General features: G+C 33.3%; 2 protein-coding genes and 1 long non-coding RNA gene across 3 annotated transcripts; 2 read left to right on the top strand and 1 right to left on the bottom strand.

The window, feature by feature from the left end:
* Window positions 1-2,297: 2,297 nt before the first annotated feature.
* LOC103499603 (kinesin-like protein NACK1) lies at window positions 2,298-8,050 on the top strand. The gene is made up of 14 exons (XM_008462669.3): window positions 2,298-2,521; window positions 2,991-3,367; window positions 3,456-3,556; window positions 3,645-3,761; window positions 3,860-3,941; window positions 4,027-4,094; window positions 4,183-4,242; window positions 4,329-4,453; window positions 4,613-4,811; window positions 4,896-5,006; window positions 5,089-5,181; window positions 5,292-6,239; window positions 6,335-6,657; window positions 6,754-8,050. Exons 2-14 carry the CDS (start codon window positions 3,040-3,042, stop codon window positions 7,079-7,081), a joined length of 2,883 nt encoding a protein of 960 aa, XP_008460891.1. The 5' UTR covers window positions 2,298-2,521; window positions 2,991-3,039; the 3' UTR covers window positions 7,082-8,050.
* LOC127144340 (uncharacterized) lies at window positions 4,860-5,805 on the bottom strand. The gene is made up of 2 exons (XR_007815996.1): window positions 5,664-5,805; window positions 4,860-5,589 (listed from the first exon to the last, which is right to left on the bottom strand). It is a non-coding gene; the product is annotated as an uncharacterized LOC127144340 (long non-coding RNA).
* Window positions 8,051-12,228: 4,178 nt separating the features above from the next.
* On the top strand, window positions 12,229-14,211 carry LOC103499764 (reticulon-like protein B9). The gene is made up of 5 exons (XM_008462882.3): window positions 12,229-12,501; window positions 12,999-13,179; window positions 13,283-13,424; window positions 13,517-13,586; window positions 13,790-14,211. Exons 1-5 carry the CDS (start codon window positions 12,405-12,407, stop codon window positions 13,957-13,959), a joined length of 660 nt encoding a protein of 219 aa, XP_008461104.1. The 5' UTR covers window positions 12,229-12,404; the 3' UTR covers window positions 13,960-14,211.
* Window positions 14,212-14,518: the final 307 nt, after the last annotated feature.

Raw genomic sequence — 14,518 nt, 5'->3', positions numbered from 1 at the left:
AGTTGTATAGAAAATTATTCTTCCGATCGTTGAAAAGACGTTTGACTCAAAAGCATTAGCCTCAACTTCAAGCATCATAAAATCTCAAATAAAATATGTATAGAAAGAGAATTACGAATTAGCAATCAAAATATCCTTTTTCTACTAAAAAAATTATTCGATGAAATAAAAAGAAAGTAATTTTATTTTCATATTCAGCTTAGATAATTAGACTAAAACTTCAAATAAAAAAATGCAACGGAACTCTTTTCAACAAAGAATGTCAAAATGTCAAAATGTACAAGTTATGTTGTGGGTCACATGATTATTTCCATAATCTTCATGATAGAAAGAGAACAAAACGAACAAGACATTCAAGTACTAACTTGCCAACACTTGGATCTCGTCCATGACATTTCTCTAATCAATAAAGTCCTCCGTAGATGGTTGATCAAATCCACCATGTATTTGCATCAGATTAGCAGATGATGAAAGGAAGGGGTGCAATTGAGAGAAGTCAAGCACTCGGTCCTTGGATTTCAAAATTTTGATAAACCATTTTGCATAGAATTTTCTTGAAACTAGGTAGATAAGGAAATCTTCATGAGGCACGAACCATCCACCCTAAACCAATACTCATGTAATAAGGTAATGTATTGGATGTAAATCAAAGTAATCGATACAAGGCCTACAACAAAAGGAAAAAAAAAAAAGAAAAGAAAAGAAAAAGAATGACGAAACCCACTAAACCAAGAAACATGAATGTATTTTCGTATTTCATAAAATCAATTAATGCCAAGAACTAAGAGTTCAGGTTACACATAAGTCTTATTTATGCAAACATCATTGTCATGCATGTGAACATTGATGTAACACGAAAACAATTTGGTCAATCATCGCTAAAAAACAATATTTAGTTTAGTTGTTAATCCAATACATTTTAATTAAGATTTAGTTCGCTAATTTAGATTAGTTAACGTTCAATTGGTATTTTAGTATTAACTAGTTAATTGTTTTATTTTCTTGTAAGGTTATTAAATAGCCGATTTAAACTTATAATAGAAAGCTTTTAGTCTTAGGGAGAGATTTTCTTTCGATCCTAGGTATGTGACTTTCTTTGTTTGATCATAGATTTGGTCTAATACCTTAATATGCTGTAATGTTATATCAAATAAACCTTATTTTTCTAGTACTCCAAGCAATAGATTAGTGACGATTGAAGAATGCTTTATTAACGAAGAAAATGTCACAATTTAATTTCATCGTGAGACTTATAATTCAATGATTTTTTTTCTTTTCATGCATATAACTTCTAGAGAAACAAATTAATTTGTACTCAAGCTCTAAATTTATTTAGTATAATAATATATACAATTATACCATTTTTTAAATTTTGTTTGAAAAATATTGTGCAACTTGTAATTGTATCGATTAAATACTATTTGTTATGCAGTTAATCAATTTATATCCTTTGTTAATATTTCCTTTGAAAATTTTACATGCATGATATATATATTTCTTCACGAAACAAATTAGCGAAATGAAAAATTAGATATTTTTTAGCTTAAAAAAATTTAAGATTTATTACAGGTAAAATTTATGAATCTTCACAATATTTATCTAAACGACACAATTGCCAAAGTAGGTGTCAATTAGGGGTGAGCATGATAGACCGAAAAATCAAACCGACCGACCAAACCAAAGTTGATCGTAGAAAAATGAGAGGAGCCAGTCAAGGTCAATTTCGAAAAGTTTTAAATCGAAAATTTTCAAAAAATATTTTTAAGGGTTAAACCGACTCGACCTTTACTCATCGAAGTCGAGTTAGTTTGAACATTTATTAAACCAATTATGGTCAGTTCGTTGACCATTTTGTAAGATTAAAAAAAAATCGACTCTGATCAACTGATGATTACCGTCAGTATAACTAAACTTTTGTTGGTAGTCAAATTCTTAAAAAGTATTGAACTCATAACAAAAATGGAATAGCTATGAACTAATTGGGGAGGTTCAAAGAGAAATAGTGTAAAGTTAAGGGACGTTTTAGGAAGATAAGTTTTATTAATTTTGTCTTTTGTAAAAACTATATATTAAAGAAATAAAAATAAAAAGAATATTGAAAATACAAACGGTTACATCTTGAAAGCGGGTCCCACTAGACTCCACCAATGCAAAAGATCGACAAAGCTGTAAACAACAATTATTATTATTTTATTAAAAAAAAAAACAATTTAGCAAAAATAAGAAAAAGAAAAACTAGCCGTTGGGAGCACTGGATTCAAATTAATTGGTCGTATCGTACGCACAGCAAAACACAAACGCCTTTTCATTTCGGAGAGACAAGCAATACTCTCTCTCTCTCTCTCTCTCTCTCTCTCTCTCTCCTCTTTCTTTCTTTCTTTCTTTCTTTCTTTCTCTCAAATTCCTATCCAAAAACCCCGATAAGGCAACTTCATAGCTCTCTCTTCTGTCCCTGCGAGTTCAGATTGTGTTGGCCATATTATTCTAAGTTCCGACGCCAACAATTCTGCTCGAATTTAATGTGAGAACTAATACTTTTCTTGAATTTAGATTTTCTTTTTTTGCTTTGAGAACTACTTTGATTTTGTTTCTGTAGAATGCTTGTTGTATTTCTGCCATTTCTTCCATTTCTAAGCTTATTGAGTGAGTTACTGAGGCGGAAGTTTCCATTTCCACTCAATCGGACTTCAAACAATGTGTCACTGAGTTTTTTAGGGTTTCTGAACATGTAGAAATTTTAAGATCGGAATCACCCACGATACTCCAACTAGTTTAGTCATGGTTTAGCTCAATATATGGAGGCATAGACTAGAAATGTTACTAATTTGGCTGGCTCTTCTTAAATTTTTACATTGTTGGTGTCACTGACGTTTGATTTGCTTTAACTCCGTTTATTTGACGGATAAATGAGTTTGGTTATTGTAAATTCGTTTATTTTAGCTATTTCCAGAAGTACTTCTAGATCTTTAATCACTTTCCTACCATTTCAGTATTTTGGTGCGCCTGTGAGGGAGAAATAGGCAGATATAAAGTATCACGATGACTATCAAAACTCCTGCAACTCCAGCTTCTAAAATAGAGAGGACGCCAGCGTCAACACCTGGAGGACCTCGATCTAAGGAAGAGAAGATCGTTGTTACTGTGCGGTTAAGGCCTCTGAGTAAAAAGGAGCAGCAAGCGAAGGATCACATGGCATGGGAGTGCATTGATGATAATACGATTGTGTACAAACCTCAGCCTCAGGAACGTCAAGCTCAACCGGCCTCGTTCACATTTGATAAAGTTTTCAGTCCCGCTTCTTTGACTGAAGCAGTATATGAGGAAGGAGTAAAGAATGTTGCCTTATCTGCTCTAATGGGCATCAACGGTATTTTAAAGAATTATCCGTTCATCTTTTTTACACCCAAATTAGGTGATTATACATTCAAATGACTGTATTTTGTTTTATGTTGCAGCCACCATATTTGCTTATGGGCAAACTAGTAGCGGAAAGACATTTACAATGAGGGGGATAACTGAGAAAGCTGTTAATGATATCTACAAACATATTAGTAATGTAAGTTTTGACTGTTCTGAACGGAATTATATTCTGCTGGTACTTTGGTACCTTAAGTAATCATCGGCTATCCTTGGTTATTTAACAGACACCCGAGAGAGATTTTACCATAAGAATTTCAGGACTTGAAATATACAATGAGAACGTCAGGGATCTATTGAATACAGAATCAGGTCGGAATCTAAAGCTTCTTGATGACCCAGAGGTACCATTCATAATAACATGTATAAGGGTTAAAGGAAATATGCTCCACTGAATAATTTCTGTTTTACCATCTACTGAATTGTGATTCTCTTTATGCAGAAAGGTACAATGGTTGAGAAACTAGTAGAGGAAACCGCGAATAATGATCAACATCTAAGACAATTGATTAGCATCTGTGAGGGTAAGAACTATCGTGTCCTCACTTAAATTTTCCCAATGTCCTCCATAATACACCGCTTTAACATTAGCTCAATTTTATTCTGTAGCTCAAAGACAAGTTGGTGAAACTGCCTTGAATGACTATAGCTCTCGGTCACACCAGATAATAAGGCTGGTTAGTTTTATGGTTGATGGTCGTATCTGAAAGGTTTACTTTTTCAGCTTTTGGATTGTACAATAAATTCTTTTGATTGTATGTGCAGACAATTCAAAGTACCCTACGAGAAAATTCAGATTGTGTTAGGTCTTTTGTAGCAAGCTTGGTAGGAAAAATTCTTTTGTACTCTTTTTATCTACAATCTTGATACTTTTTGAATAACTTTTCGTTACTAATTTCAACATCATGCAGAATTTTGTTGATCTAGCTGGAAGTGAGAGAGCTTCACAAACACATGCTGATGGTGCTAGGCTAAGAGAAGGCTGTCATATTAACCTTAGTTTGATGACGCTCACAACTGTGATCAGAAAGCTAAGGTCAGAATTTGTTTCGTGAGAAAAATTTACATTCATTGTATCTGATATATATATATATATATATATATATATATTTTGTACTGTATATGTTTTTGTTTTGAAACATTTTGCAGCAGTGTTCTTCTATATTGCATCTAAAGTTTTTGTTTATTGTTGCAGTCTTGGAAAGAGAAGTGGTCATATACCTTATAGAGACTCGAAACTCACCCGCATATTGCAGCATTCGCTTGGTGGAAATGCACGAACCGCCATTATATGCACATTGAGTCCAGCATTGACTCATGTTGAACAATCACGGAATACTTTGTACTTTGCCACCCGGGCAAAGGAAGTGACTAATAATGCCCAAGTTAATATGGTAATAACGACATTTGTGCTCACCACAGTTTTAATTTATGCAAAAGGATTTCCGTTAACTTTTTGTTTGAAAATTTTTAAACAGGTTGTGTCGGACAAACAATTGGTCAAACATTTACAGAAGGAAGTTGCCAGGCTAGAAGCAGAACTGCGCACTCCTGATCCAAAACGGGAGAAAGATCTAAAAATCCAACAGGTAACTTTACAATTCAATTTGACAATTTCTCTACATAAAGTTGAGTGAATTTTCCAGAACTTAGCGTTTGATTAAAATCCAGATGGAAATGGAGATTGAAGAATTAAAACGAGAAAGAGACCTCGCCCAATCCCAGGTTGATGAGCTCCGCAGAAAACTTGAGGAGGACCAGCAGGTCTCTCTCCCTGTCCCTCCTCTCTTCTTGTACTCACTGACAATAAATTTTTCCTTAACAATATATCACGTGCCTTGAGATCATGAAATAACATCCATTTTTGTTTTCAGGGTTCTAACCCAATTGAATCTGCCCGTCCTCCAGTGAAGAAGTGTTTGTCCTTTACTGGTGCATTGTCTCAGAGACTTGACAGCAAGGACCTTGGCCGTGGCATGATATTAAGGCAGTCAATGATGAGACAATCATCTACTGCTCCTTTCACACTTATGCATGAAATTCGTAAGCTGGAACATCTCCAGGAGCAGCTTGGGGAGGAAGCTAATAGAGCCCTCGAAGTATTGCAAAAGGAGGTGGCTTGTCACAGACTGGGGAACCAAGATGCCGCAGAAACCATTGCCAAACTACAAGCTGAAATAAGAGAAATGAGATCAGTCCGTTCAGAACCCAAAGAGGTTGAGGTTGGGAGCGTCATTGCTACTAACCAGAGTGTAGGTGCTAATCTTAAGGAAGAGATAACACGGCTTCATTCTCAAGGTAGCACCATTGCCAATTTAGAGGAGCAGCTTGAAAATGTTCAGAAGTCCATTGACAAGTTGGTAATGTCTCTACCAAGTAATTATCAGCAGTTCATGAGCAGTGAATCAACCTCCAAACAAAAAAGTTCCACAAAAAAGAAGAAATTGCTTCCTTTGGCCTCAAGTAATATTACCAACCGGCAAAACCTTTTAAGATCGCCATGCTCACCTTCAACAACTTCCCAGCAAGTACTGGAGTCCGATATTGAAAATAGAGCTCCTGAGAATGATGATGTCATCTCATCTGAGATTCTGCGCGAGTCTGAGAAAGAGACCCCAACAAAGAGTGAAGAAGGTGGAGATGTCTCATCAAAAGAGAGCACTCCTTGTTATCGAAGATCAAGTTCTGTAAACATGAAGAAAATGCAAAAGATGTTCCAAAATGCAGCAGAAGAAAACGTAAGAAGCATAAGAGCATATGTGACAGAATTGAAAGAACGTGTGGCCAAACTGCAGTATCAAAAACAGCTACTTGTTTGTCAGGTGTGCACAATTGTTGTTGAATTTCATCCATTAAAGTTTTGTGGCCATTCCTAATCATCACTAGGACTGCATTTTTTTTCCCATGACGTATGTAGGTCCTTGAGCTGGAAGCAAATGAAGCAGCTGGCAACAAATTAGATTGTGATGAAAACACATTTGACCAGGATGACGATCAAGTTCCGTGGCATTTAACTTTCAGGGAGCAAAGGCAGCAGATTATTGAGTTATGGGATGTTTGCTATGTTTCCATTATTCACAGGTCTCAGTTCTACTTGTTATTCAAGGGCGACGAGGCTGATCAGATTTACCTGGAAGTAGAGATGAGGCGCTTAACATGGTTGCACGATCACCTAGCGGAATTTGGCAATGCTAGTCCAGCTCACGTTGGAGACGAGCCAACAATCTCTCGCTCGTCAAGGTTTCTTTTCTCTCCTTTCACCCTCTTACTTTTGATTAATTGGAATGATTACCCTAATCTTCCTCCCCCCTCCGTCTTGTTCTTCTTTTTATGTAGCATGAGAGCGTTGAGACGTGAAAGAGAGTTTCTTGCAAAGAGATTAACTACACGTTTGACAGCAGAAGAAAGAGATGCGTTGTACATTAAATGGGAAGTACCGCTTGAAGGGAAACAAAGGAAAATCCAATTTGTAAACAAACTCTGGACAAATCCTCACGACCCTAAGCATATTCAGGACAGTGCAGAGATAGTGGCAAAGCTTGTTGGGTTTCGTGAAGGAGGCAACATGTCCAGGGAGATGTTTGAACTCAATTTTGTTGTTCCTTCCGACAAAAGACCATGGATCATGGGATGGAACCCAATTTCAAACCTTCTTAATTTGTAAGAAAATAGATTTTTTTTTGTAAGTACCTTACCTTCTGATTCCTTTTGTATATCTTGTATTGTGTCTGATTGGACACAACAAAAGATTGATCTTTTCGTATCATTACTTTCAATCTGAATAAAAGAATTTAATTCATTTCTCCTTCTTGATTAGATTAGTCCCCACCTGCACCGACACTTGTGTGATTCCAAATATAACTCTGCTTTGATTACGAGTTCTGTATGCCCTATTTTTATTGTGACTTTCCTGATTATGTATTTATTTCTTTCTTCATTACGAGTTCATGACAGTTGGGGGGGGGGGGGAGAATTGGTCCAAATCTGAATTTCTATTACAAACAATCATCTGCAGAGTACAAGAGCTAAGACAAAGATGGAGGGATGTATAAGAGCAGGACTCAACACAACTCCCCCATTTCAATATCTAACTCTCTGATCTCACTACAAACACTGTAACACAACCACAGAGACACACTGAAGTCAAACACCCACACACATAGATTATATTCTTTTAGCTAGTAATAAAGCGCGTTATAATAATGGACCCAGAACAGTAGGAAATTAGAAGTCTTAAATAAGTCCCATTGATGTGAAAAAGCCTCGAGGGAAAGAGGGGACCAAATCCTCCTAGCACTTGGGAAATGGAGTTCCACAAGTGCTAGCAACTTTCTTGGCATTAGGAGAGGCCACAAACTTCTTAAGGGTGGGGTTCTGCATGTACTTGCAGAGGCAGGGTCTCTGTTCCTTAATCTTAGAGCAACATAGCGAAGAAGGTGGAACTGAAGATGTTATTGCACTAACGCAGGAACTTAGTTGCACTGGACTGCATGTCACTGCCATTGAGATCTCCACCATCATAAACATCACTATGATACTTAGTGCAATCTGTGATGCCTTCATTTTCTTTCTCAAGATAGTTGAACTTTAGGGGGGGGGGTGTGTGTGTGTGTGAGAGAGAGAGAGAGAGAGAGAGAGAGAGGTAGAGAGGAGATAGAATAGAGAGATGTGGAGTGTTGGGTGAAAATGGCTTAAGTTGCTTCTCAATTTATAGCCAGGAGAAGGCCTTGAAAGCAAGAGATCATCATCAAGGGTCATGTTCACATCTCTGTTTTTGTAGGTTATCAAATAAAAGGGACAGTAGCAGCGGAAGAGAAAATGTCCTGAAATTTTGGCTACTTTGATAATCTCAGTACCAAAAGGACAAATAGTGGACTTCAAAGATGAAAGATCTCTCGTGCTATCAATTGGGCTTCTTAATCATTGCACCAAATTTCAAAGGTGCAACAGTTCCCTCCGCTCACTTTTCTCCACATTGTACGGTAATCATCTCTACTTGTTACTCAATTATAATTATAAGCTTAACATACTACATATACATTGATTTACCTGGAAAGACAGCTACAACAACGTGCTAAAACATCAATGCGCATATTACATCTTTTTCCATATAAAACCGATCCCTTTTTCCATTGTTAGGCATGATGAATATAGATCTATTTCCAATCTTAGGTTCAACACATGACAGTCGTCTACTTAGGAATTAATATCTTATAAGTTTTCTTGATATTCAACTGTTATAAGATTCAGGTAAGTTGTTACGTAAAATTAGTCAATATGAACGTAAACTAATCCGTATGAAAAGTGATCCCCTAATCATTGCAAAACAGTTTTCTTTTCCATTGTTTCTGTTTTGGTTATTCTTTTCCCTTCTACTTTTTTTTTGCTTTTTCCATTTCAATCATTGCTTGGCATCAAATGAAATTATGGAGAGCCCACTTGTTGTAATGGGGGACTGTGGTTTTCTTTCGGTGAGGTTGATGGGAATATAATTGTTACATCTCCATCCATAGAAATAGTTCTTTCTCATTCAGCTGCCACATGGAATATCATCATTCACTACACCTTCTTTTTGCTAATTCACCTTAATAACTATTACTCACCACTTTCTTTTTTTCACTAAAGACCTCTCTTTTGTTTTTGTTTTGTTTTTTTTTTTTTTTTCCTTTTAATTTATTGCTATTTTCTTTCTAAGAAATCCTATTGACCATCAAAATTACTTGGAAGTTACTCAAGAATCTCCGTGGACTTAAAAAGGTACTATTTATCAATTTACATAGAGAATTGGGAGTAGAGAAATCTGAATTGTTAATTAGTTTTTCATTCTTTCACGTAACATTTTTCTTTTATCTATATATATTTTAAATCACTTATTAGTTCAAAAACTATAGTTGATGAGTAAAATATAGCTCAAGAGATGTCATTATTGTCGGACCTTCAACTTTGTTAAATCTTTATATTTGAATGACCATAGGTCCCTAGAAACCCATAGTAGTCGCCAATAATAGCATTTGGGAATGAAACACTTTTTCAACAAATCCTTTTTTATTTTATCAGAAAAAAAAAAAAAAAAGAGAGAATTTCTACTGATTATAAAAGGTTAAGAAATGATAAAAGGCATACATACATATATAAAATCGATGAATGTTATTATAATTAGTTGATGGAACTTTTATTATGAATTAATTGAACAATACTTAGACCTTTTTTTAACCATCATTTCTACAAAAGTAAGACAACATTTTAGAGTTATATCGTAAATGTTTGTGTAAATATCATTTTACAAACATAAATTTACAAAATAATGTTAAGGCCGGTGAAATAATGATATGAAAAATGAAAGTTTAGGATCGTAAACGGTTAAAAAAAAACCCTCATCGATACAAATTTGAGACGCAGTGATGTGAAGATTTAAAGGAAAAACTTGAAATGAGTAATATTAGTTATAGGGTTTGTTATACATGGTATGAATGGTAGAAGGTAATTGGCTTAGAATGATGATATTGATATATATATATATATATATATATATATATATAGAAATGGGTCATTCATTGAAAATGATGATGATAGGTTGCTTTTACTTTAGTAGATGTATGCATGCTCACTTGATTAACTATTATCATACTCTCTTCACAATCATTAGCTCACTATCACTAAGCAATAAGCATTCTCTATTCTTTTCTTCTTCTTTTTCCCTTTCCATTTCCCTCTCCCCACCCTCCCTTATCAATCTCCATCCAACCCTAACTCATATTTAATCCAACTTAGATTCAATATATATAAATTATTATTCAATAATCCATTTAGTTATAGATTAAATATAGATTACATGTTTTACTTTTTATTTGGATTAAATATGAATCAATATTTAATTCAACTCGTTGACCATACGTTCTATCGAGTTCAATCCACATACGTACATGTATGCATTGTTTTTCATATAGTAATTTTATTCTCATTAGTGAAAATATGAGATCAAATTTATGTAAAAGAACTTGAAATTCATCGATGTTCATGCATCTATCGTATTTATTGAACTTTTTATGATTGACTTGTATAGCTAAATAGATTATTATTATTATTGTAGTATTGTTTATAAAACTATATTTGTATTATATTAAAAGGAAAAAAAAAAACTTTTGTCACTTACGTATTTTTATTAGTTATTTGGTTTGCTTTTTATATCTATCACTGATAAAATTTTAAAATAAATAAATCTATATTCATTGACTCAAAAGAAGTTTCATTAGTGACCTATCATGAATTCCATTCGTTTCCATATTAAACTATTTATATATAGTTTTTTTTTATAACAAATGTCTATTATTGAAGGATCATTTTAGATTAGAACAAATGGAAAGTTAAAAAATTGTCTAATGAGATATATATCTCAATGTTATTAGTTTATTAATGATAGCTTCTGTCACTCATTAAAATTTATTCTTGATAGATGTGTATTGTAATAGTCAATTGCTACTTTGAACTTAGGGAACTTTTTTATTCCATATTCATCTCATATATACAACTCATATATGCAATACTAAACTCGAATCCTCCCTTAAGTTCAATGCAAAAGCTCGAGAGAAGTACAAAAAGAAATTCTCTTCTTTTTTTTTTATTATATTTTTCACTGTAATTTTGTTTATTTTGAATTTTTGATTTGAAACTTGGAATTAAAATATTAGCATATATAACAATTTAAAAAAGTTTGCAAATAAAGCAAAATCTATCGACAGTACATTTCTATTGATTTATCGATGATAGATCATATCATTGGTAGTATATTCGTAGATAGCGATATCCAATAAATCATATAAGTTTATCACTCGTAGAATTTGTTATATTTGTATTTCTTTTCTAAAGGTTGCTTAATTATTATTCTTAAAATTGATTTATGATTGGCCTTCCTTCCAATTTTGTAGAAAAGTACTCCAAAATAGCAACCTTATTCGTCACATCGACTTTGGGCCAAAACTTCATCCACTTCTGGGCTGAATATATCGGCCCACTTCTACTCCATTTTCTTTTCTTTCTTTTTTCTTTCTTTTGTTTTTTCATGCAATTTGAAAAATAGTTAAACCTATAAAGACTTTGGCAAGAACCAATAAACAATTAAGTACTTAACTATTTTGTTGAAATTTATTCAAACTTGGGATGGTTAATTCCATATCAAAACCTCCAAATTGATAATTCCTCATAGGAAATTTTTACTTTAAATTATAAAAGAAAATTAACCCTAATATAAATAAAATAACATTCCAAATCAAATTATCTAATTATTATACTGCCCAGCAGGAATCCTTCTTTTTCCTCTTTGGTTGGATCGGAAGTTGGGGCGAAGATGTATCGAATGGGTGGAGTCTGATCTTTCAAGGGCTTTAGATGTTTAGGATAGGGCAGGCCCAATTGAAGCCATCAAAATTCAATTAAATGTTCAATCATCCGGTTGAAAAAGTATATCAAGTTACACTAAACAATAAAATCACATGAAAAAAAATTCCTTCATCCCCTTCATTATTGTTTCGAAGATTCTATGTTACATTTGTTTTCTACTACTACACTACGAAAACATCTCAACAAAAGACTGCATGCAATTGTGTTCATGACGTTGGAAAAAAGTAAAAAAGACGTAGAATAAGAATCGAATAGACCAAGTGTTGGATTCATATATACAACACTAACTATAAAGCCGTTAACTTTATATAAAAGAGTCATTAAACGAATTGACAAGAGAAGATCATGAGGGGGAACTGCCCTTTCTTGTAGTAAAGGCTATGCAAAAGGAAAAGACAAACACATTAGCCACATAGAGCCATATTATCCCACAAGCCATTCCTTCCTTTACCTTAGCTTTCTTTACTATCAAGCTTAGAACCCCTCATTCCTCCCTTTCATATATATACTTCACCTCATTTTAAACCTTACTTCCACTTCCCCTATAGCCACCCCTCATTGCAATTTATTATACCCTCTAATCCTTTATCATGTCGAGCTACTCCGACTCCGACGATGATTCTGTACCTCGCTCAAAGCTCTTCGGCCGCCGCCGCCCCATTCATGATATTTTTGGAGGAGGGAGAGGTAAGTTAAAAATTAAGTCCCTAGATTGTACCTAATTACTTTAATTGCTCTTCACATATATGCATTATTCTTATATCCTCGTATTTAAAGTGAAAAAAAAAATCCAAGCTTATACTTAATAGAGAGAATAGAATCGAGTTTATTTAGAGATAATTAGGATTTTAGTCCTAATACAATAATACAATAATGTTGAAAAAAAAACATCGAATGCTATAAAACATTAATCAACATAATAGGTTTGAGACTTGAGACTCGACTTTTTTATTATTATTTGAAATATGTTTGTTGTTCATCAAAATTTCTAAGACTTGGGACGATTTCTCGATCTTTTATTTTAAAATTTTTAGTACACAAAGCTGTAGAACTAAATCACATGTCAATACCATTTGTAAGTTTTGTAGTATGTGTATTATTGTTATGATAACGATGGGAATGAGAAAATGAAAGGAAGAAAAAGTAATAACATTTGGATACATAAAATGTTTGGAATGATGCAGTTGCGGACATACTGTTATGGAAAGACAAGAAGATGTCAGCAGGATTACTGTTGGGAATGACAGTGTTATGGTTTTTGTTTGAGGTTGTCGAATACAACTTTGTCACTCTCATTTGTCATATCTCTATTACCTCCATGCTCATCTTCTTCATTTGGTGCACTGGTGCTGAATTTTTCAAATGGTAATTATACATATATATATATATATATATGATCATCCATCAGTAACATTATTTCACATTTAATTTCTGATGATCATATCCATAATGTTATAATCAATATTAGGAATCCTCCACGGTTTCCAGAAGCAATATTAAAAGAATCAACATTCAAAGACGTTGCTTCCACTTTGCACAGAAGAATCAACCAATTCCTCATCAAGATTTTCGATATCGCTTATGGAAAAGATCTCCCACTGTTCTTTCTGGTATTAATTAATTAGTTTTTGTATATTTGTTTCTGTTCTCTAAGAAGTTTATAAAACTTCAATTTCATCAAGTTTGTTAATCACTTTTTCAGGCAATTGTTTCGCTCTATCTTTTATCAGTGATTGGATCATACATTAGCTTTCTCAATCTCCTTTACTTCGGTAAGAAACATCTCATTACCCACTTCAAACACTAACATCAATCACAAATTATTTAGCTTCTCTATAATCATTATAGGGAGTCTCTATCATTCAATAAAACCTTTCCAAATAGTTCATACAACTGCCACCAAAGATTATTTAGAAAATTTTTATTGAACTATAGAGAGTTTAACCTAATTTTTTCTGTATATATATATATAAAGGATTTGTAGCATTGGAAACTTTGCCATTTCTATACGAAAAATATGAAGAGGAAGTTGATCAATTTGCTGGGAAGGCCATTTCTCAAACCAAGAAATCTTACAGAAATTTCGATGCCAAATTTCTCAACAAGATCCCAAGAGGACCTGTCAAAGACAAGAAACTCAGATAATTATTTCAATTGTATCAATATATATATATATATACTCTTTGTAATTAATTATATATATATAAATCATGTTAATTAATATGCCATTTCATGTAATAAATTAAAATTCTCCATCTCTAAATATATATATATATACATATTTAAAGTGAGTTTCATCATCCTTAAACTAAACTACAATTTCCCATATCTTATATATGCAACTATTGTTTATTATATAAACTTTTTATTTCAATTTTCATTTCATCATTTATCAAATGATCAATTGAACCAAATATTAAAATCATGGATTAATTATTGTTCTTAATCAATTGGTGTAACAATCTAGGTCGTCAATTACATGTATTGTTATCCATGGTACAATAATAAGTGGTCTACTTAGTTAATTAACTTTTAATTAATATCGAAGATAAACTTAGTTCAACGGTAATTGTGAGAGTTTCAATTTCCATCCACACAACGTTGTACTAAAAAAAACTTTTAATTATTAGTGATATGACCCGTTGAATAGAGAGATACTATTTCATGATTATCAACTCCATTTAAACTCTCATTTGATCACATT

The sequence above is a fragment of the Cucumis melo genome, chromosome 12 (genome assembly GCF_025177605.1).
Source record: "Cucumis melo cultivar AY chromosome 12, USDA_Cmelo_AY_1.0, whole genome shotgun sequence".
NCBI lineage: Eukaryota > Viridiplantae > Streptophyta > Magnoliopsida > Cucurbitales > Cucurbitaceae > Cucumis > Cucumis melo.
The sequence above is the reverse complement of the archived record's forward strand: the minus strand, read 5'-3'. Positions and strand labels throughout refer to the sequence as shown.

Bases quoted from the DNA above. Each gene is read 5' to 3' on its own strand.
- LOC103499603 (XM_008462669.3), top strand. From the start codon at position 3,040: ATGACTATCAAAACTCCTGCAACTCCAGCTTCTAAAATAGAGAGGACG. The intron at 5,007-5,088 runs GTAACTTTACAA...ATTAAAATCCAG, and splicing joins AAGATCTAAAAATCCAACAG to ATGGAAATGGAGATTGAAGA. The intron at 5,182-5,291 runs GTCTCTCTCCCT...TTTTGTTTTCAG, and splicing joins AACTTGAGGAGGACCAGCAG to GGTTCTAACCCAATTGAATC.
- LOC103499764 (XM_008462882.3), top strand. From the start codon at position 12,405: ATGTCGAGCTACTCCGACTCCGACGATGATTCTGTACCTCGCTCAAAG. The intron at 12,502-12,998 runs GTAAGTTAAAAA...GGAATGATGCAG, and splicing joins TATTTTTGGAGGAGGGAGAG to TTGCGGACATACTGTTATGG. The intron at 13,180-13,282 runs GTAATTATACAT...AATCAATATTAG, and splicing joins GGTGCTGAATTTTTCAAATG to GAATCCTCCACGGTTTCCAG.